This window comes from Atractosteus spatula, chromosome 23 (assembly GCF_055471065.1).
Source record: "Atractosteus spatula isolate fAtrSpa1 chromosome 23, fAtrSpa1.hap1, whole genome shotgun sequence".
Taxonomy (NCBI): domain Eukaryota; kingdom Metazoa; phylum Chordata; class Actinopteri; order Semionotiformes; family Lepisosteidae; genus Atractosteus; species Atractosteus spatula.
The window spans coordinates 13,240,752-13,264,790 of NC_142728.1; the positions used below are offsets into that span (position 1 = coordinate 13,240,752).

Here is a 24,039-nt window from a genome sequence, read left to right on the forward strand (position 1 = left end):
CAAAACTTTTTTTTTTCCCCCTCCTCTGGAGCTGTGCGAGAAGGTGATTCTAACACGAGTCTGGATGGTCTCGCACTTCGCAGGAGACTGGGAGCAGCCGACTTGCCCCGCCAGCCCCCTCGACTTCATTTCACTGACTTCCTGCCTTGTAGCTGCAACTCCATCCTCAACGGGAGGAAAAAAAAAAAAGGTGGAAAGAAGAATTTTACGAACTCCTCTAAACAAGGCGCTCAGAACAGCAACCCCCCACTTTGCAGCCCTGCTGTGGAGCCTGAGCCTCGCTTGTCAGTGCTTGGGTTTTTCCTTGTTTCCTAAAATCGAAAGTGCTTCGGGACTGCTCTTCGGGGGGGTTGGGGGGGGGGGGGAGAAAAACAAGTCTTCTGGTCCCTTTTCTGGTTTATCACTGATGTTGTCGCAGATACACCACGCTGAGGATATCACCTTCGCCCATCTATTCTTATGAAAGTACAACCGTTTCGCTGTAAAAGAGGATTTCTGGAACACTGGGATAAAACTTTGGATCTGTCCAGGACAGGCGTTTTATCGTGGGGTTTTTTCATGTATTGGAAAAATGAAGTTTTGGCCCCTCTCCCTGAGGGCAATAAACTTCTATCCGAAGGAATTCCAACTAAACAGGTAACAATTGCGTTTGTGTTTGCTCCGTACAACAGAAAATAACTTTATAGCTTAACTACCCCCTTTTATTTCTCTGTAATGTGCGTTATTGTTTTCTTGTCCCTTTTTTGAGGGGGCTAAAATAATAAATTTGCGTTCTTGCCATCTTTCAAATAATAATAAAATGACGTCTTACTATAATTTGGATTATTAACGTTAAATATTTTGCAAATCCGAAAATACAAGCAAGCAAATTAGGCAGATTATGTTTATCCATTTGAATGAAAAGCAATAATCATAGGTCTGAATAAGTAAAAACGCGCCGGTTTTGTCTCTCCTTGAATGCTGTCTTAATAGCTGAAAATGTGTTGAGGTTTTATCTTAAAGTGACGCTATAGATCTAGAAATCACTGGCCCTTTCAGGCGTAAAGATCAGCTGCGAGTTCTGGAAATAGTGTTTTTTTTTATGAATAGTGTGATTTCCAATCCAACCACTTCACATCGCATTTCTGCTAAGAAAAATTCGATTTTTAATTACTGCCATTAAAAATCAAATTTGCAATTCTTTGGGTGGCCCGACGCCTTTCTGATTGACAGTTGAAATTGACACTCTGGATGCCTCTTATCTTGGCCATTTCAAGCAATTTCTAATTGCAGGTAGTTTATTTTTTCAGTGCCTTGGATTGCATGGGAACTAAACGATTACTATAAGAGGCACGGGTTAAGTGCAGGAAAAAAATCAATCCAAATTCAAATTGCTTCATTAAAAAAGGGGGCTTTTGTTGCAGAGGGTTTAAATGCACAGTAGAAATTCTTATTTATTGTTTTGGGTGGTTTATATAGGGCGCAAAATAACACGAAGACTTAATGTAGGGAAAAGAACCAAAGGAAGTTAACTTTATATTAAGGCACTGTTGTCGAATTTGTCTTGAAGGTAATTTCTCAAGAAATACAGAACACACAAGGATCATCCCGCTGTGTAGAGAGCAAACATTCACAGATAATGGTGAGTAAATATTTTAAAAGCGTGCCGTTCTCTGAATTATTGACTTCTATCTGACATTATGTGATGTTAAGAGATCGATCCGTGATATTTCTCAGCTTCGGCCTGTGTACGTTTTCTGTGAAGCTCTTTTTGATAGAACACGTTTTCTTAAAAAAAAAACAACAATTCACCGAAACTGAAGCCTTTACCGCTTTATGAGACGGCTACGGTATTTGATTTGGTAGCGGTGCAAAAGACTTTTAATCAATAGCTTTGAAAATCCATCTGTGTTTATGCCGGTCAATGTTGAAAGTATTCGACCCACAGTCCAGCTTCCTCGCAGCCTGGGATACAGCATGTAGATTTTAACTCCGAAAATATAACGGTTTCTGGAAATACGCATATTAATATTTGGTGTTCTCGTTTTGAGATTGCCGAAACAATTAGAAACGCGCTTTTCTTTCCGCCTTTTCTTGTGTTCGTCCAGGTTGCGAGTCCGGACGTCTTATGTTAAAACCATCTTCTTGCAAAATGTTTACGTAAATTAGAAACACCGAGAGGAAACCGAAGGTGTCCCCTTTTCACAGGAGACAAAAGCATTGCAGCTATCTTTAAGACTTGTAACACAAGTCGCCAAGGACTTTTAAAATATAATTCCCCTGGAAAGTTAAAGCTGACTAATATCAGTAGTCTGTGGACTGTCTTGTAGCATGATAGGCGACAGATAGGAGACCTTTTGCTCGACTTAACATTAGCAGCGCCGGTTCTGCATTAATAGCAGGCCTGGGTTTTGATGTGATTTGGGGGAGAGGTTTTACTGCTCGTTCTGCCTTGTGCGTGTTTTGAAATATTTGTGCTCGCTTTTCCACCTCTTTCAGTCCCACTCGGATGGTGAATCTCACCGGTCGACTATGGATAAGGAGGACGCTCGGTCTTCCCCCAGTCCTCCGTCCACACCCTCGATATGTTCTCCGCCTTCATCGTCCTCGTCTGTCCCTTCTACAGGGAAAAACGTGTGTGCCAGTTGCGGTCTGGAAATCCTGGACAGATACTTGCTCAAGGTGCGTTAGTTGCCTGCGACCAACACACACTGACACCAGCGAAATGTACACCCGGAGTGAATCTTTTTTTTTTTCGATTGCCTCAGACTCAGCCTGTGGGCTGCATTATTCCGCTTGCAGTGCCTTCAGTGTCAGTGAAGTTGGAGCAAGCTCATTTTCTCTCCTCTACCGCTCCTTGACCAAATTAAAGTTCCGTAACTGCTGGAATCATGCATTTTATGAGACAAAGAGGAATTTTGTTCTCAAGGCATACAGCTATGACCATATACCTCTAGACCAGTTGGACATCATATTGATACTAGGGCCTGGCATCTGAAAAATGGACCACTGACAACCAGCCTACAGCTGACCTTTCCTGTTCATTTGTTATGCTATTTAAATACGGTTTGGCTTACATTAGATTTGCCTCATATATAATAGCCTAAACCGATATATAAGCTCAGAGGCATTTTGTTTCCCAAATTTGGGCTTCTCATATTTTGTTTGATGCTGTACTATGACTAATAATAGGATAATTAAAAGCCATCAGATCGCAGAGCAACGCCGAAAGCCCGTGCAAAGCTTCTGTTCAAAGTCAGCCTCGCTTAAATGATTGTGCTAACATGTGCAATCTTAATAAAATCCAATGATTTCGTGAAATTATTTCACCCTTTATTTCTGCTCTGGCAAGCGACTTGAGCGAACGCCTTAATGTTAGAAGTTGACGGGGTATATCGCGGTATCAATCTTAAACGCCTTACCAAAAATTGCACAGAAGAACAGCTCGAAAAAGAGAAAACCGTTGTTTATTCGTTTTATTTGATTACGGGTAGAATCTACACATATGATGGAGCAATGTTTAAAAATGTAAAAAAACAAAACAAAACAGAGATGCGATGGGCTACCGGGAATCCTACAGTCACTTTGCCAAACGGTGCGGTTAACTGATTTTACTGCCCTTCCAAAATCGTTAGATTGTAGTTTTTATCTAGACATATATCCGCTTTCTTTGAAATTCAATGTCAAGCTAGATACCGCCTCCACACACTTGTGAGGACACAGTTTGTGTGCGCAGGAGGCAGTGTTAGGCAAGTAGACGTGAGCCATGCAGGAAAAGCGCTGCACGTATTGTAGGATATTTCTATATGGATGCATACAGTATATATATATATTGCACCAGATTATACAGTTCAAATATTTTCTTTTACACTTGGCATGCAAATGACTAGCTTTGCTTCATTTTGGATCTGAGATTGAAATGTAAACCATAATGGATCTTAACCCACAAGGCTAACACTTGTTTCTTGCGGGTTCCTTATATGTTATATTTTTGGGGTGATACTTATAGATTGTATATTATTTTTTCCTTAACTGCCAACACTATTTCCTATTATAGTCAGCGTTTAGTCTAGTACTATAATAAGCCTAATGATTATATGTCGAATATAGTATAGCGATTGGGCAAAAGTAATATCGAATTTATTTTTCAGGGGTGGGGGTTATTTTTAATGTGCATATATATAGCCCCACAGGCACTGCCTAAATAGACGGCTCCCTCTTATTCACCTTAGAAGAAGTTATATTGTTGATAATGATGCTTTTTTGTTTAAGGTTGAGCGATGGGATTTTGTAAACTCGATGTTATATTTGCAGTAATTTGACAGCTTCGGTAACTTCATAGAGGTAACGCAACGGTCCAAAAGTCAGAGATCAATTCATTATTTTTGACACATCCTGTAAGGTGATGAATTCGTCATCTCCTAAGTCCAATTTGTCAGATGTTGTTATCTCCATTGCGTACTTAATAAAACGTTCAGTCATTTTTACAGGGACAACGAAAATAACTTATCCATTTTGTATTGCTCTTGAAGTTATATACTGGATTTGGGGGAGAGCTTTTGAAAAACTTCTTTCTTACAAAAAACACTTGCGCACAACTCTCTTTTTTAAATTAAAATAATACAGAAAAGACTTGTTAGGTCTCCGGCGCGTTATTTTTTTTTTTACACTTGGAGTGCTAAGAGCATTGTTTGTTATTCGCTGTCCTGAGGAGTAAAATGTCTTAACTTCTAATATTTCGTTACTTTGCAGGTGAATAATTTGATCTGGCACGTGAGATGTCTGGAATGTTCCGTTTGTAGAACTTCCTTGCGTCAGCACAGCAGCTGCTACATCAAAAATAAAGAGATTTTCTGTAAAATGGATTATTTCAGGTAGGGTAAGTTTTAAAGTCCATTTCCAAAATATTACAAGAAGATGACTGCTAAACTAAAAACGAACTCGCATGTCTTTATGCTGTATATTTATTTTTAAAACCGATTTGCGAGCTCAGCTGTTTTTCTTCATGAGGCACATTTCACTTGCCGTTAATCACTGATGGTTGACTCAGGACTGACTGAAATGACATTTTTTGGTGCTTAAAGACAAATGTATTCTTCATGCTGTCCAAGTTTTATTGAGTAAAATTTCTCAGGTGTCGTGTTTTTCTGCTGCGAAATGGCGCAAGACTCAAAAAGCTTGAATGTAAGCCTGTGTTTTATACTCGCAAGCTTAAATAAGTTCAAAGTTAACAAAGCTGCAATACAGACGTTATGTCGAAGTTTTATCTTCGGGAGATACATGGAAAACTTGGTGTACACAATAACTTGTATTTCTAGGTGAGCTGTTAATTGCGACAGATGGGCAAGTATCTGTGATTGTCGAATGACGAACTTTCAATGTGAGAACAATTAAAAAAGCAAACTGACCTATACTACGAAAAACATGTTGATTAACATTTTGTTGCACGATTTTTACCTTTCTGAGAATCGCAATGAGCAGCATCACCACTTTTGCTTGGAAATTAAAACCTCCCCTTTAAGATGAACACACGAACTAGAGGTTTGCTGAAGTTTAGTGGTCCTCGATTTAAAGCGTTTTCTCTAAAGAGACAAATTTGTCACGGGTTTAAAGTTGTCTTATTTTTTAAGTACTTAGTTGATCAGTTTTAGTTCTGTTAGCGTGACACAGTGTATGGTGTCTAGCATCATCATTATTGGAGTAAAAACGACTTGAAAAGGCATTTTTTTGTTCTTTCGAAAATATGTTCTCAACATTTGCAGTTCGCTTCTTGCATTTCGATTCCGGCAGTCGAAATCTCGACACTATCACCGCTTTACAAACGTGCAGTTTTTGTTTCATTTCTCCCAAGATCGTATGTTGCTATACCGTCCTCACGTTGAGTGGTATAACTGTAAAATCATATTTTATGGTTTACATTGTTTAGCAAGAATAAGAAATTTACCAAAGCCAAAATACACACAGATGCGTCATTAGGACCTTATATGATGTCAATTGCTTCGAGATCTTTATTTTTCTTCTTCGCCTGTGTGAGTTACAATTTAATAGCTAATATAACGATATTAGATAAAAAGACCTGCTGACACACGTAGAAAATCATATACAGATATTGTAGAAATTAATAATCGTCGATGGCATTAAAATAAATTAATATACTGGACGTGCTGGGTACACCGGAGAAAGAATCCTCTGTTGATTGCTTATATTGGCTTCATTGATATACCTTGAGTAAGTGTGCACATAAACATTTTCTCTAAATACCCAATGATCAATACAAATCAATGTCTTAGTTGTACTCTGTCTTGTTGCAGTTCATACTAGAGAACCAAGTGGAACAGTTATTATTTAAAACAGTACTGTTTCAATCGTTACAACACAACTGAGTGGATGTAAAACACAGACATGCTGATCTGGTCTATACAGCAATGAAAACAATTTAATTTCCAAATATTAATGTATTAAAGTGATTGCTCTTACTAAACGGCCGCTTCAGTATCTTCTTTGTACTTTAAAGATTATTTCATAAACGATGTCTCACATCTCAATAGACTATTTAGCACCAGGGTTCTAATGAAACAATCATGTTTTCGTAATATGTGTAGAAGAAGCTGGACTTTTACTATGTGTTTAATTTCGCGACAGTATTGAAATGCCTATATAAGGAAATACATCAATGTAATGCTAATCGCTTTGTACTTTTTAAATTAATGGTATGTTATAGGGAGGTTTCAGCTGTAATTTACAAAATGTAATGCTACTAATATTGCCAAGGAAACTTCTGAGGTCCAAAATCAATAGGGCTCAGGCAAATTTTTCATTTTGTCTTGCATAGTTGCCCATTCACATCACTGTACCAGAAAAGCCCACTCAGTCATCTACATGAAGTAACAGTGAGAATTCCTCGTTCTTTCGTAAGCCGGTAGTTCTGGGGAACTACTGGATAAGGATGGAAAAAAAGAGCTTTTTGCATTATGAAAAAATTAAGATAACTGCATATTCTCTTACTTTTTAGTGGTATTCCACATCAATGATGGCTCATAAGACATTTGCATTAATTAACAGATTTTGGACTATACTCATGGTAAAATCAATATTAAAACACAAATATGTAGCAAATAATTTACAGAAATGTGTTTTTTTTCTGTTTTGTAGCAGAAAACGTAGGCTCTATGCAACGAAGGAATTCTGAAGTGTGTTAAAATGCACATTCACTGAAGAATTAAGGCTGATTTTTTGTTTACTTTCTGATGCACAGAAATCTGGCTTTTTCGTTTTAAAGTTTTTAGGAAAAGACAACAAAAAGATGGGTAGAAAAATAATTTGAAAGTGCATTTGTTTGCTCTGGGTAAATATGTTAGGTCAAAAGTGACTTTAAACATGGTACTGCACTTTGAGTTGCATTAACATTGCTCTTGAGAATTATCCTCTGTGCTTGTTTTTAATCTAAAGTGATGCTTCACTACAACTGTTATGAAAGCAAAGCATACCTGTGAGGAAAACCCACAGAACTGACTGACAGCTGGACTTTTGAATTTTTTGTTGCAGACAAATCCAGGGAAAAAAGACAAAAACATTTCACTGCCTTAAGATAATTAAGACTGCAATGTTATTTTAACAAGTCATTAAATCTAATAGCCGAAATGCTATGGTATTCATCTTAAAGAGCCTTTGTAAATGTGACATACAGGTATGAAGAGCATTTGGAAGTTCAAACCCAAAAATGTAAGCAATATTTGCTGTATGTTTTGATACAAGTGCTGCAGTTATGGAGGTGGTAGTTGTACGATTAACATCACAATACAGAGAAGCTTCGGAGAGCAGCACTGTTGTTATTTAACTAATAGTAAATATTGTGTTGCAGAAATACATAGATCACTTTAAATGTACGGATGTCTGAGACACACCGGTCTCCGCTTGGTTTACAGAATAGTACTTTCACCAAAGTTCTTAATTATCAAAGGAATTGGATTAAAGAATGATTAATTATAATTAATTATAGCTTTAAGGGACTGTGTAAAAAAGCAATATTGAGCTGCATTGTAACGAAAGGCCAAAAGGGCTGATACAGGCATGTAAACCATTAGATGCATATAGGTATACATTTTATGTCCCAGCAGATGTTATGTTCTTTAATTGCATTAATCTACATGATTTGCCTCATATCTGAATAACTGGAGCAGTTGCTTAGTTGGAAGCAAACACGCTTTTAAGAGTTGCTTTGCTTAAGACCTTTCACTTGGGATAGATTGATCTGATTGAAACGCGAGAAACAGGTACACGCACCTTATAGAGAAAAGAAATGGGCTGTGTGCAGCAGTGTTTTATTTTAATTTTCCTAAACAGCAGGGACAACAATTCCTGAACGTCTGGTAATTTTCAGGAGCAAAATAATTGAAGAAAGGATAGCAGTGATAGCTATACTGTATATAACTCCTGGGGACAGACCTACTTTGTGTACTGTAGATACAGGCATCAAATAGGAAATCTCACTGTTAAATCCTGATGATTGAATTTACATTTTTGTCACAGAGGATGAAATAATCTCTCTGAAAGTTCAGGGCTTTGAAGGCTGATCTTGTGAGACTCTGGATAGAGTAATATTTTATGTTTCTAAAAAATGAAGATCTTTTACTGCTAGTCTAAAGCGATTTATGCTTTGAATCTACATTTCTTTTATTTTAACATTCTACATTAATATTAACATCTTTTAACTACATCTCAGCATCTTGAATAAACTACAGTTCTTGTGCATTTTTCTTTAATGGCTGTAAAAAGATGTTTTGTATAAAAAACTAAATTAAACCTATCTGATTTTTTTCCATTTTCTGAAATTGAAGTTCAATCTATTCCGATATAGTAAATTCTTAAACTCATTGCCACTTTGTGATCCCTAGTCCTTGTGAACAAGAACTTTTTTACCAAGAATATTTAAATAAAAAATAAACAACAATTATACATTAAATTATGCCCCTGTCTGAAATAAATAATCTTTTACATCCTTTATTTTTTGTTCAAAATATGGATGATCTTGAATATGTGATTGCTTGGTGTTGTTTTTATAACATAGTTATAAAACAAAGCCTTTTGCAACAGCTATAAAGCAAAACATGTTATTAGGTGTGTTAAACATTTAACAGTTGTTGGAGCCAGAAATAGTATTGATGCTCAACTGAATTAAAAAATAACATTTAAAAAAAACAATGTGCAATGTGTCACCAACTCTTTATATCTTTCGCTACCTTTTGTATCTTATTTTAAAATAATTTACTTTGTTGTTATAGGTACTGTATTGAGGATCGTTCATGTCAAGTTAAAGAACAGGGCTGCATCATGAATGGGCTGTATATCAGAAGTGAAATTCATTGACTTCCTAATGTATTTTAAAAGCCGTAACAACAGGTTTTAATGGTTTCAAGCTTGAACATTAGCCTAACAAGCGCTGGGATGCATTTAGATAACAGGAAATGAAAGCAAGACACACATCACGGTTTGAAATTTGTCACAGAATGAAGTCTAAATCGCCAGCTGTTAGTTCTTTTTTCATATTATTTTGAACAGGCCGGCGAACATACAAGCAAACAGAATGAACTGATGTGACATGTTTGGGGGGTTAGGAAAGAATCTGTGATAAAAAAAAAGGGAGAAAGAGAAAGAACGATAACCATGTCTTATTGAGGCTCTGGATGGGTGCTTAAAGTGGAAATCGGAAAGAGAAAAAAAAAGTAATATGGAGTTGAGCATATTGCATACACAAGATAAATAAAATATATATATATAATGACTGTAATCAGACAAGCAGGAAGGATTATGTCAGAATATAGACATGTTTAAATGTATATAATGTAACACTGTGCAGAGAATGATTTCAGTGTTTAGTATTGGTGTCTATTTATGTTTTCCAATGTGTGATTTCAATATGTATGAAAGTATGCATATGCATGCATCTGAGCACGTACAGTATTTTACATGAATCCACCAGCAAATTTAGAGATACAATGAATGGATTCCAAGTTTCATTAAACTGTTGATGTTGAGTTTTATAAGGAGCTGTAGTCTTATCAAGTGGATATGTATTCCATTAGAAGGTTTTAACCATTGAAATATTGTGATCTTGTGTCTAGTTCTCCGGTGTGAAAGTATTGTTTTCTGGGTGATGGATGGAGTGATCAGTATTGATCTGGTGTTTTTTGAGGGTGGCGCGTAAGAGCCAGATATCACCAAGTAGACATCAGGATTGGGAGAGTGGGAAGCTGCTATTCATAAAAAGTTGGCGTTTTTTGACGACTTTTTTCCAGAACTGTTGGATTGGAGAGCACAGTGAGATGGCACGGAAGTAATTGTCAGAAATCTTTAAGGTGCATTGTCTGTATTTAACTGATTCAGTATAACTCTGTTTTAAACATTTTTGTTCTATGAATAACTTTAAATTGTATTAAGTATATTTTGATAGTTTTAGTAATAGAAAATGTGTTGATGTAGATTTTAGTCTGGAAATTTGCATCTGTGGTGATAGAGTGATAATTTTCCCATCCCTTAGTGGGAAGGGTACATGGTATCATCACTTATTTTATACAGTTTGGATAACAATTTTTTAACTTAAACGTTTTATCATTTTTTCTAACAATGGCGATGGCTGCAGAGGGTTATAGATAATATTCATCTTGGTCTTCATAACATTTTTCAATTCAAATATTACACGTCATGTTTTTCTTTGATGCCATACTTTTGGCTCAGATCTGAGAAACTGAGGAGGGTATTATCCCCCAAAATGTGTTGTAAATGTGAGATTCCTTATTGTCTCCATGGAATAAAAATAAATGATTATTTATATATTTAAATATATTATATAAAAAATATATTTATCGGAAAATCTGGATTGAGCCAAGTCACTCACAAGGTGTCGTTAGAAAAGTAGTGCTTGAATTTATTTTTCACCAAGCCAACAGACTTGTAGAGACTACAGAGTTTTTTAAAAGAGTGTGATGCCTTATGGATTTGCTGAGAAACCATGAATAACCAAATTCTACTTGTTCAGTCTTAATCAAGGGATCAAGTTGTTGGTTTGGGCAGATTCAATTATTAAGTATTGAAGTTGATTTGCTAAATAATAATGTAAGATATTTGGTGCACCAAATTCATTTTCTTTCTGTAATATATGCCAATTTAATTTGAGGTTATGTGTTATTCCAAACTGTAGTAACGAGAGAATCTTTTTGATTTGGAATTTTGACTCACAGTTACTTGTGGGGTTGACAGGGATCATTGTGGACAGGAGGTTAACTTTAGGTAATATGTTCATTTTGATAGCGGCCATTTGTCTAATAATATTAAGTGGAAAGTTCATCTAGCAACTTAGATTGTGTTCAGGGTTTTGCCAAAGGGGGTCGAATATGATATGAAAGAACATTTACAGAAATATTGCAAGAAATATTGATTCCAAGGTATCTGAATTTGCTAGAAGGGATGGGCATCTTTCATTAAGTGATATAAAAAAATGTTGTTCAGTTTGTGGAGAAGTCAGATATATTTGAAAGTATGTTGAATATTATGATGGTTTCGGGAAGTGAAATGGATGGATTTTTTCAGCTGTTTTGAAAAAAAAAAGAGCTAAATCGTATAAAGGTTTTCTCATTTTGCAGACCTCACCCCCAGTTAGTATGGATTTAAAGCAAAATAAGTTGATCAATTTTGTTTTGTACGTAAGTCTAATGCAGTTAGAACAATTTTGGAAAACGTTCGTCTTCTACAGTGTAGAAAGAAATGCAAACTCTGGGCTGTAAACTTTTTCTTAATCATTTAACTTAGAGTACAATGCAAAAATGTGTCATTTTTCTATGTCTGTTATTTTGTACACTGCAGTTGAACTTCCAATAACATGGCATAGACTGCTTGGTAGATTGATTTCATTCGTTAAAATGAGAAAACTCAGTAGTAGGATTCTATTTCTTTGTCTGTTTCCATGGTGTTGTCAGACTCCAAAAATGTAGTGACCTGTGAGAATCCTCAGCAGTTTGAGACCAAAGAGAAACCAAAATCTTTATTTTGTATTGAAACATGTCCAAAAAATGGAGAAATGAATTCCAGTGTGGTCATAGTAAAGACATGCAGGTATTTCCTTCCAGCCGGCTTATGAATTGCTTGTTGGAGCTTTTTCTGTGTGAAACTCTGTTAAAATTTAACATTGAGAAATTCAACATTGTGACATTTGTGCTGCTACGTGTATGCAAATATTTACTAACCGTAGCCTAAACTACAATAATATTAAAATATGCTTAACAATGTATTTTAGAATTTTAGACAGTCGTTTGATGATGAACTTTAATTTTAGTGTAAAATTTATTCTGCTTCCTAATGGAGCAGAAACAAAACAAGGCATCAATACAAAGCCCTTTGTTTTAACATTGTGTGCCTCAGTATTTTGCATTAAAACTAGTGATATAACAAGAACCCTTGCATGGAAGTTCTCTGATGCAGAGCAAGGCCAGCCAAGATGAAAGATGGTGTATGTTGTACTGTATACACACATTGTGAAAAACCTGCTGCGCTAGTGTTCCTGCTGGAAAGAAAGTGTTTAGATGCTTTTAATTTATGCCATTTTTGGCTTAGCTGAGGGGATTGGCAGGTTGGGTAATGACATGGAATTGCAGGAAACTGGGCAGGTTTTGCCATGCACCGTGCACACAGGATATGAGTGTATAACAGAACTTACATCCTGCATGAGAAGCCTTATGCAATGATGGCAGGAACTGCATTGAACAGAAAGCCCACACATGTGGTACAAAGATACCTACAATCAAGCACAAACCCATTCCAGACAACCTGGATCGAAACCTGATGTGACTTGAGATCCTGTCTGATACATGCAAAACCAAGGCAGCGCAGAGAGGGGAGAGTGCAGTCTCCATGCAGGCAAGTGCTGTGAATAGCAATTCATTTATCAGGCTGCTCGTCATCAATGGGGCCTTTGTAGCCATAGTAATCATTTTACATGTAGGAATTATGCTCGGATAACCCACATTCAGTTCCAGCATCAGCTCTCTGGGTGCTTCAGACACAGCATGAAACTGCTGTGCGTCTTGCATATTGTTTTCAAGATTCGGGGACCAAATGCAGATCTATGCCAGTATTGAAATACTGACGTAAAAGAAAACTACTGTATATGAGGGTGGTTAGCTTAAATATCGATGGCATGTTAACTACTGTATATTTAATTTTAAAGTGTTGCACAGAGACTGTGCATGAAATCCTCTTTCTAAGAGGTAAATCCATACTATCCAATTGTTTTTAACTTATTTATACTGCTCCCCTGCGGTTCTGTGTTGTTGGTGTGTATTTTTAACTGTGACCCTCACAAATCTGCATTCTCCACATACCTCGCCATCCTGAAGCTGCTAACAGGCTAACGCTCTCTGGGCGTGTCCCCCGGCAACGTTTCCCACTGCTCCGGCCGCTGTTCCCTGGCCTCTTCCCACTCGAGTCTGGTAAACCGAGGATCCCACATGGGAGCTGTGGAGGAATGCAGCTGAAAAATGAATGTTCTCATTAATTAAACAGCCATTACAAATACGCAGGAGCATGTAAACTGCAAGGAAGCTAACGTGGCTGAAAGAGGATTTCTTTTTATTGACAGCTGTGCAGAAAAGTAACAGAAATAGGGGGGAAGGTGGGGGAAAGGTGTAGTGCCCCTAGTGGCCACTTTTAGAACTGGCTCCCAGCTGCTGTCTTGCTGTCAGGCGGCTTTTTCACGAGTAGCGTAACTTGACATGGTGGCCTTTTCGTTGGCCATAACAAGGGAGGGAATAAGAAAGGATACAAATGAGAGGAAGCCATTTGGCCCATCTGACTTGTTTGTTGTTTTTTTCCAGTAGCTTATTGGTCCATAGACCTCATCCAACCATTTATTGAAGAAAGGCAGGGTATAATAATAATAATTAATAATTGCTTACACTTATATAGCGCTTTTCTGGACACTCCACTCAAAGCGCTTTACAGGTAATGGGGAATCCCACTGCCACCACCAGTGTGCAGCCCCACCTGGATGATGCGACGGCAGCCATAGTGCGCCAGAACGCTCCCCACACACCAGCTCTCAGTGGGAAGGAGAGCAGAGTGATGGAGCCAGTTCAGAGAGGGGGATTATTAGGAGGCCATGACTGGTAAAGGCCAATATATGGGTAGGGTGTGAGTCTCAACTACATGGCTGGGCAGGTACATATTCCCACAAACCTTCGTGTAGGGAAGTGCTTCCTGCTCTTGGCTTTAAATGCACTTTCCCATAGCTTCCAAAGATGCAGAGTGGGATTCACATGGGATCTGAAGTAGAAAAGAAATGTCATTAAAATGTGACACGCAATTTTTTTTTCTCTTTCAATGCAGAATTGTTGGAATGAAGTGAATTTAAATGGGAAGGAAGAAATAATCACAGTAACGCAGTGTTTGTATTCGAGTTCCAAAACAGCATCTTCTCATTAATGAAAAACAGTGGGCCCGTTGGTAGAAAAAAACGACATTGAGCACGGACCATGGGCTAACCAACCGTCATTCCAGTGATTGCTAGAGTTTCTTTAATTAATACCTGTCTCAGATACCTTACATCCTATTCTCAAGACAGAGAAAGCTTCATCTTTAATTAAATTATTGATAATGCATTGCCTCCCACTCCCCCCCGGACCCCTTCACACAACCCGGGACACTAAGCCCACTTTTCAATCTGGGGAAATAATTGTCAGCTCTGAATTACTTTATGCTCAATAGCACAGCAGAGTTAACTACAAGACAGAATAAGACATTCAGAGACAGTATATTTTAGTGAGTTATACTTCTATGGAGACATTTCTCAGATACCATTTTATTCCAGCGCACAATGCGTCCTGTTTGAGTTTGGGAAACTCTTCCAGGCTGACAAAGTAACTTAACAAGGTTTTATAGAAACTCTAGAGGTTTTGCATTCCAACAATTTTGCCTTACAGTGACAAGAGTCTTGACTCTTCATCTGGCCAAAGGAAGTAAAAGGCTGGAGTGTGGGAAAAAAAATGAACATTATTTCCTTGGATGCTGACTTCCATAGGCACCGTTTTATAAAGTGAATCAAACATGTAGATTCTTTAAACATTTCAGTTAAGAAAAACACTACTTTCCCACAATTAAAGTTTTGCATTTTAGGACTCCCATACTCTTTTGTATTTTTTTGTAGATGCGTTTCAAAACATTTCTGCACCAGTACTTCAGTCCAAACAACCCTCTATGAGAACACAGACAAATGTTGTCATTTTGGCTCTGAATATGCCGACATGGCAGCGGTGACTTTGCCAAAACGTTGTCTTTTCTTTTTCAGATACTGTATGTACATGTCTTTCTCCTTCATAAGAAGTTAAATATGGCTTTGTCCAAGCCATTGTTTATGACATGCTGTTTATAAGAGCCTTTCGTTTTTGGAGACTGGTTTTTGTGCCCATGAGACAAGGGGGAAAAATGAAATCTGCGTAAAATACATCAACTTAATCGCAACAATTGCATTTTCTTCTCTACATTTACAGACTGAGACAGATGTTTAGGCCAACAAGGAGGGAAGTCCATCTGCAGACGATTAGCGTAGTTGCATTTTGCTTAAAACCTAGCAACTGCTGCAATTTCATCCAAGTTTCGTTTAATTTATCTCGAAGTTTTTAAGGTACTTTGATTAGTAAACTGTAATTATTATTTAAAAGAAATAACATAGCATTTGCTAATTCAGGCCAGATGGAGACAGTGCATATTATTATGTGTGTAATTCAGATACGTCTTTTCTCCCCCCTCCTGCAATTTTGCCCTGCAAATTAAAGCCCCTGGTTTTTTAAATGAAAATACACAACTCCTTCAGCTCTTAAACAGACATATCAGGCCCCACCCTGAAAGTACAGTACGTTATTTACTATTCCTCACCCTTACAGCGACAAATTACAAATCACAACTTTTTTAAATTTAGTAAAGGCAGAAAATTCTGACAATTTACGTTCCCACGTGCTTGATAGAGCTGAAAAAGTGATGTCTTCGTATTTATTTTTTGTTCTGCATGAGAATGTCGGGTTTAAAGTGCACAAAATATTCAGCAAATGCAGCAATCATAAAACATATTGTGAGTTTGTTTTTACATGGTGGGAACCTAGGTTTTCATTGGCAGTAAGAGACGTGTGCAGCTTGGTGCCAAAAGACCTAGTGAACATTTCGCATTTCACAACGAAACAATTCTCCACTTCTCTCAGACATAAACGGGAAGCAGGATTAACAAATTGAAACACAATCACTCCAAAACTCTTACGCGTTTCACATTATAAGAAAATATTCTCTTCCAAAAGATATGCTATGGTGATAACTGCTGAAACAAAATACCAAACTTATTCTTTAAATACAGTACAAATCTGCTTTTGGTTTTTCTTCTTTACTGCACAAATCTTTCTTGTTTCAGTTTAGCCATGTGTAGATCATGCACACTATTCTAACATAGTCACATGATAGGAAGCCAGCGTGCAGGTGTTTCCAGTTTAGAGTAGAAACCACCTTTGAGCTGGGACCCAGTCGTTGCCACTTGAAGCTAAATCTTTTCCCACATGCAGGGTTTTATTCCTTCACTGGAATACCTTCAGGGTCAATGAGGGACTGTCAATCAGTCTTTCAGACCCAATCTAAGAAATTCTAGGATTTGTTTCTTGAATTTAAAGCGTAACCCCTTTGGCAAGTACAAGCATTTTGCTTTTACAGTATATAAGTACTCCATAGAGTAATAAGAGGTCAAAGCAAATGATTGCTTTGTAAGTAGCCCTATCTGAACAACATTATTGCCAATTTTGAATTGCTGAGTCACACTGTGAAATAGTTGCAAACTGTGTACTTCCGTATTTTAAATAACAAATTCCGTTGAATTCACATTTTTTCAGAAATTGAGATTTTATTGTTATTCCAGTTGTTGCTGTTGCTCTCATTTCCATTTGCGGCGCAGGGTTTTAATCTGCGCTGTGTTCTCTCTCGCAGTAGGTTTGGTACAAAGTGCGCCCGCTGTGGGCGGCAGATTTACGCCAGTGACTGGGTGAGAAGGGCCCGGGGAAATGCCTACCACCTGGCCTGCTTTGCCTGCTTTTCCTGCAAGAGGCAGTTGTCCACGGGGGAGGAGTTCGGGCTGGTGGAAGAGAAGGTGCTGTGCAGGATCCACTACGACACGATGGTCGAAAACCTGAAACGAGCAGCAGAAAGTGGTGAGCAGAGGAACGTGCCCCTTTTATTCAGAAGGCACAGATTTTACATCACCTATTACACCTGTGACATGTACTGCATATGTTCAGAGTCTTCAAAGTTTCAGATCTTTGGCTCTTGTCTGTCTGACGGAGCGGTGGCTCTGTGGCTAAGGCTCTGTGCCTGTGGCTCGAAGGTTGCCAGTTCGTATCCCGCGGCCGGCAGAGGAATCCTACTCTGTGGGGCCCCTACGCAAGGCTCTTAACCCCAACTGCTCCAGGGGCGCCATGTAAATGGCTGACCCTGTGCTCTGACCACCAGCTTCTCTCCCTGTCTGTGTGTCTCATGGAGAACAAGTTGGGGTCTGCGAAAAGACAAATTCCTAATACAAGAAAATTGTATATGGCCAATAAAAGTGATCTCATTTTCTATCACCATATTTCCCAGAATTTATTATTGATTGATATTTAGTTAATTCCTACACTGAATGCGTTTCTCATAAGTGGCTTATATCTTTTTCGCAAGGCAAGGCATACTGCATATGCCTTATACTTATATTGCATGGGTGATCTCTAGTGAGAGCAAGGTATTTTAAGTATCATCAAAAAGAATAAGAGATAAACTTTGTCTGTCATTCTCTTGCCTTCATAAGATGTGTGTGAGGCAGAATTAAAGATGCCTTCATACATTCTGTTTCTAATCTTGTGAAATCAGCCACAGCAATTCATTTTGTATATTTCTCATTGTTAAAAACTAAGAAATTCAGGTTTGTTCTATGTTCAAAGCTGTTGCCTGTCAAATAATATTTTAGTTTCTATTTTTTAATACAAATTTGCCTTGCAAATTCTGTCGAAAGTGCTTCGAAAAATGGTGCTTGCACAGTATGTTATTTAATAAGTATTAAATTAAATAGCTATTTAAACAGGGGTTGATGACCCAGTTCTTTTCTCTGAAATGTCATATTCTGAGGGTCTAACTGGGGCATTTTCTTTGTCTGATGTTAAGGCAGTGGGATCACGTTGGAGGGAGCTGTCCCGTCAGAACAGGACAGCCAGCCGAAGCCGGCGAAGAGAGCGCGCACGTCCTTCACGGCCGAGCAGCTGCAGGTGGGCTGCGCCAGACGTTGTGATCTAACGTGAGCAGAGAAACAGGCCCATGTCACTAACGCTGTGCTCTCATCCCAGGTGATGCAGGCGCAGTTTGCGCAGGACAACAACCCAGATGCACAAACGCTTCAGAAACTCGCCGACATGACGGGGTTGAGCCGCAGGGTTATACAGGTGGGAATATGCGGCGGTCAAGGACAGGGAAACTAAGAATGAGAGAAATAGTGAAAACAGCACCCACTCCCATTCGTAGAGCCACAGTGCTTCCTTCCATTCTGGCACTTTATGAAACCCCAATCTAAAATAATTTCTCCTGATCTAAAACAGGCCTTCAGCAGGACAAATTTCTCAATTGTTTTGACCTCCTCTATGTGTCTGTATTGGTCATGGTAGTGTAATTTACATTTGGTATCAATGAAATTCAATAATAGAGTATGTAGGCCTGTGAGTGCTGTTTTTCTTCAGCTATTTTCCTCCTGTAGCAAACTGTGTGCATTTATCCTGCCTTAAGCCAAACCAAATAAACATGTAGAAACACACCCTTTTAAAGGGTTACTGTGAAATACAATAATTAAAGCGCTATAAAGCAATTATAGCAAAATCACCATAAAGAAGGAGGTAGGGTTAATCATGATGTAATTTGTACGAAACTATTGCAAAGTACAACACAACTCACAACAAAAACATGAGAAGCTTTTCTCCAAAGCATTTACATTTGTAAACCTTCTTTGCAGAATTGCTAAGCTTGAAAAAATTCTTTAGAACAACTGAAAAACAAATAAGAATGTTACTTAAGGGTTTAATCTACATTAAAACATTATATTGCACAATTACTAGGTTTTAATCCTCAAGAAAAAAAGATGGAAAGTTGTGTCCTGATATAAAGTCTAGCAAACTTCATGTTCCAGTCCTTTAACTTATATCTGGTTTTAGTAAGCATGTACTCCATGATTGAGATTTACTTGTAAGTAGGGCTGCAAACAAGACTTTGTTCCTTCTTTTTCTTTGTTTTGTATTACAATTAAAGGTGTCTGCCTATGATCTATTTTATGAAAGAAATGATCAACATCTGTCAGCTTAATTGTTACTGGAAATGTTGCATTATAGGTTTGGTTTCAAAACTGCAGAGCAAGACACAAAAAACACACGCCCCAGCACAGTGGACCTCCCCAGGGGCCACCTCAGTCCAGGATGCCCCCCTCCCTCCCAGAAGACATTCATTACTCCCCCTTCGGCAGCCCCGAGAGAGCCCGCATGGTAGCACTGCATGGATATATTGAGAGTAAGTAAGGTTAGCTGTGCATCTGAGAGATTGCTGCTGGAGCCATAATCCCCATCGCTCATGTGCAGAAAGGACTCTTTTAATTCTGTGTCACAGTGTGCACATCTTTAGAAATATAAGAACAATCTTCTTGCTTAAAGGCAAAGGCTTGTGTACCCTGAGTAGATAATAAGAAAAAAGAATTCTAATGTAATTAATGACATAATTGTTGTTTTAACGTTAAAAAATCACTTAACAACATTTCATATTAATCCTTTAAGGTTTCTGAAAAAAGTACGAAGGTTGTCCTTCAGTAGTCCTTGTTCCCCAGAGGGTGTCCAAACAGTTGACCGCAGCTGCCCACGGTCCAAGCATAGTGGGTTTAATTAGTAAATTGTGTTCAATTGATTTTTTTTTTCTTCTGTCTACTTACCCATAATTTCCACTGGAAGGGAGTCTGGATCTGTGTTTATTGTAAAAGAAAAATGTCTCATCAATGCGGTCATTGTCTGAGTTTCCAGTTAGGTAGAGCTTACATGCCACTGCGGCAAGAGCAAAGTCATGCTCAGACATCCAGAGCTGTGAACTCCAGCTTCGGTTTTCTTCTAGCAGTGCAGCCAAGTGGGCTCAGTGGGTAGTCCAGCAGTCTCTGGACTTGTGAAATGCAAAAAGGATGACCCTTCGTAGGTAATGAAATGCCAGTCCTGTAATGGTTTTAGGTGTTAAGTGCATCGACCTGAATTTTTCTCACTGGTTTCCTCCGCAGGTCACCCGTTCTCCGTGTTGACTGCACAGACTCTTCCTCACCAAGCCCTGGCTCTTCCTCAGCTGCCACTCAGCCGCTAGCCCCCTCTGAGACAGCCCAACCCCCCCCCCCCCAGAACTCTGTCAGGAACCGTGGGGCAATGGCCCCCCCCAAGCCTCTTCAGCGTGGCTGTCTGGACACCCCAGCGAGAGACACCCCTGGATTTCCCTTTCTGAGAAGATTGTTTCAATTTCAGTGGTTTATATGCAAAACGGAAAAAACAAAACAAAATCTCCTGCACAACAAGGCATGTTGGTTAGAGAAGGGAGAGACAGCGGCCGAGGCCCTGCCTGTGAGACACCCCACAGCTGGTCTTCAGCCCACGGAGTTGTGATTTTCCCCAACAGCAGCAAGTTCCTCCTGGATTTCTTTTTCATCAGCAGTGCCTTTTTTTGGTTTCACCCTTTCCTTTTCCCCCGCAAAATGCCTTTGCCCCAAAGAAATATACGAAAGCTCATTGTGTGGTATCCGTCCGGTATTTCGGCAAAAAGCAAAAAGTAAAAGACAAAAAGCCAGTGAAGTGAAAGATAATCGACCATGGCCCAGGAGGTAAGTTTGCCCTGGCCAGGTGTGTGACTGACGCAGGTAAAAGGCTTCAATTTACAATTTATAGAAGACTGTGAGAATCGACACTACAACACAAGATCTACTGGAGCTCCCCTTTGCAAAGTTACTTTTTAATCTAATCTTCTACTGCCTTTGGCTTGATGTATCATGGTTTGGGTTTAGAGAGATGTAGCGCATCAAGCAAGACCTTCCGAAACATAAATCACTCAATAGTTTTGCCTGTGTTCCTTAAATGGGAAAATTTTGAAATCTTTTAATCCTATTGATTATTTAGAAGGATTTCCTATAGATTGTCCTTAATTCAGAGGCTTGTGTGACTACTCTAGCCCACTACACAAGACATCTTCAGTCTGTAGAGCTCCATTGGCTTATTTGCTTATGATTTTTTTTTTTTCGTCAGTGAAATCAGCATTTTGGGAAAAAATACAACTTCATGCATTAAAGTTTAGAAATACTTTCCCGTAACTTCAAATCACATAGAAAGTATTGTGTTCCACATATCATGGTTGTTGCTGTGCATACAAGGCCCGTGGTCCTTAGGATTACACATGCTGCTGTAGCATTGACTGAATGTAGCTGATTACTTGTTTCACTGAGTGTAGCAAAAACTGCCTTCTGCACTAACTAGCCCTCAGCAGAGGAGGATCAGTGCTGTAGGCATTATTATTGTCTTTAATTATGGTACACTCATTTTACAAGGGCACAGACAAACCATACCTGCTCGCTTTTTGCTCTGACCTGCTTGAATTTTTTATGACAACGCTCTTAGTAAATTTTCTTCAAAAGTGACTGTCAAGAGGAAATTGGAAATCTCTTGAAGAAAACAAATGTCAAACCATATACCACATTTCTTTTCTTTTACCTGTACATTGCAATTAGTTTTGATTAATAACAACAAAAAGCACAGGTAGTGCCTCTTTTCACAACACTGAACTTTTTATTTTCTAAATAAACAACTAGTTCACTAATACTCTAGTTTTTAAATAAATGTATAAAAAGACATATTGAGGGCACCTGCAGTTATTAACAACCAATTATCCGTGCAGATTAAAAGCTTGTTTATTCAGCAACAATATAAAATGCTACCAACCTTAGGTTTCCTTTTTGAATCAATGGATGTTTGAATGATTGAGCATTTGTATTTATTAAGCATGAATGTTTGTATGTATTTATGAATGTTTGTCACATAATTCTATGAGAAAGACTCAGTCGCAGCATTGTAAGGTGAACCAAAAAATAACTATTTAAATGGACTTGCTGAAGATTTTCAAAATCATGTGATACAGAGAGACTGCTCAAAAACAGGGCCACATTTTGTGCCTAAACGAGTGTTCTACAGAATAATGCAGAATAAAATTTAAGCATTATATAGACTGAACTCAATTTCTGAAGTTACAAAACACTACGTAAAGCTGTTCCGTGTCTTTAGTGCTATTTGCAGTTGTGGACAAAAGCTTGCTGAGCCTTTTTGGAAAAGGGGGAGTAGATGTTTTTCCACTCAAAGATTCTTGTAGGGTATTTGTTAAATGTTTATTTCTTGATTATAGTCTCTTAATTGGTATTTAGATTGAATGAAAGTTTTCTTTGCAAAGGGTTCTGCAATCCTGTCCATGACTGTGTGTTTAATTCATACAAAAAAGTGCCATTACAACACGCGGTAGACAATGTCAACATTCCAGGAGAAGAAGAAAGATCTCCAAAATGCAACTAATTTAAATGTAAAAAAAGCACAATGGTGAGTTTAATTAAAGTTCGGAAGGGGTTTAAAAATTCTTGGACAGAAATCATTCTCCTAAAAGGTGTCTCTGGAAGCACTTAAAGGTTCCTGCCAGGCAGAAGGGAAGCCATTTGTTTGAAAGATGCAGCACATTAATATCATCATTAAAACATTTCCTGGGTTAGATAACTGATGGAGACCATCAGCTGATAAACTGAAAAGCCTGCAGTTTAGCATTCCTGAAATGGGATTTGGCAAAAACTACAAATCGAGAAATTTGCCCCTGAGAAAGAAAGTATGGTTTATTTATCTTTAAGAAAACATTGAATATTTGGTCCTTTGAGGCAATTTCACAAACCCTGTAAGAAAGTTGTCTCCGTGCTGCAAACAGTGTAAACAGGATGAGCTGATAAAGCTATCCTTCCATTCTGCCGGTCAGCCTGCCTCCTCCTGTCAGCCTGCAGGAATTTATCACATTGCTTCTTGAAGGTTACATTTTGTAATTCATCCAAGCTAAGTACCACTTTATTATGAATGTGACCAGTGCGTTTTTAAAGCAGGTTGTATGTCGCATATTATAAATGTTGGATTACAACAGTTCACCTTGGCTGTTCAGTGGGAATATCAGCAATTTAAACAGGGAAACAACTGCAGTTTGTTTTCCTGCTCTATCTCAGAAGAGACCTAAAAACCAATGTGGATTATTATACAGGTCCGAAGCCTGTTTTGGAAAATGCTTTCATGTAAAACCGATTTATATGGCTTATCTGTATAACTGCAGTGGCTAAGATGTAATTGATTTAATGTATAGGAGCTGATTGAACATTTTTAAAACATCTCACTTCTCCTAGCTTGAGGAATCTGCGTAATGCATTGAATTATTGAAGTGAAATCGATTGAAATTTTTCAGAATAACTTGTAATTAAAGGGACTTTTTCCAGGACATGTATTTTTTTACTTATCTTATGGGATTTTACAGTGTTTGTATTTTCCACAAGTAGCATTACAATGTGCTCAAAAGGGATAAAAACGGTACAGTAAAAACATCTTTCTGTCATTAAAGCAGGCCGTCCAGCAAGCACAGTCTCTGCACTAGGCTAAATTTCTGTTCTTATCAAGGTTGGATGTAAATAGTTGTTTTTTGCAGTCTTTGTGCAAAGCAGATGACTGCATTTGTATAAAGCTGTAACTTAGCATGTCTTGGCTTTAGAACTAAAAGTCCTAACCTGTGATACCAGGGAAGACAAGACATCATTGTTCCATATTTATTGAAAAAGTAAAACACATGTAAGCACTTTTTTTCAAATGTCTGTTTTGTTAAAAGAAAAAAAAAGTTGGATTTCAATTATTGTGCATTGTAAATGTTTTTTTGTGTACCTAATGCAATAAAAATGTTAAA

The 24,039-nt window shown here is 38.1% G+C and overlaps 1 protein-coding gene across 1 annotated transcript; it reads left to right on the forward strand.

Moving 5' to 3' along the window:
* The first annotated feature begins 74 nt into the window (after positions 1 to 74).
* lhx6a (LIM homeobox 6a) lies at positions 75 to 24,039 on the forward strand. Its single transcript, XM_088940510.1, has 9 exons — positions 75 to 636; positions 1,550 to 1,621; positions 2,479 to 2,661; positions 4,732 to 4,853; positions 16,987 to 17,207; positions 18,190 to 18,290; positions 18,369 to 18,464; positions 19,398 to 19,572; positions 20,318 to 24,039. The coding sequence occupies exons 1-9, from the start codon at positions 460 to 462 to the stop codon at positions 20,395 to 20,397; spliced, it is 1,227 nt and encodes a 408-aa protein (XP_088796636.1). The 5' UTR covers positions 75 to 459; the 3' UTR covers positions 20,398 to 24,039.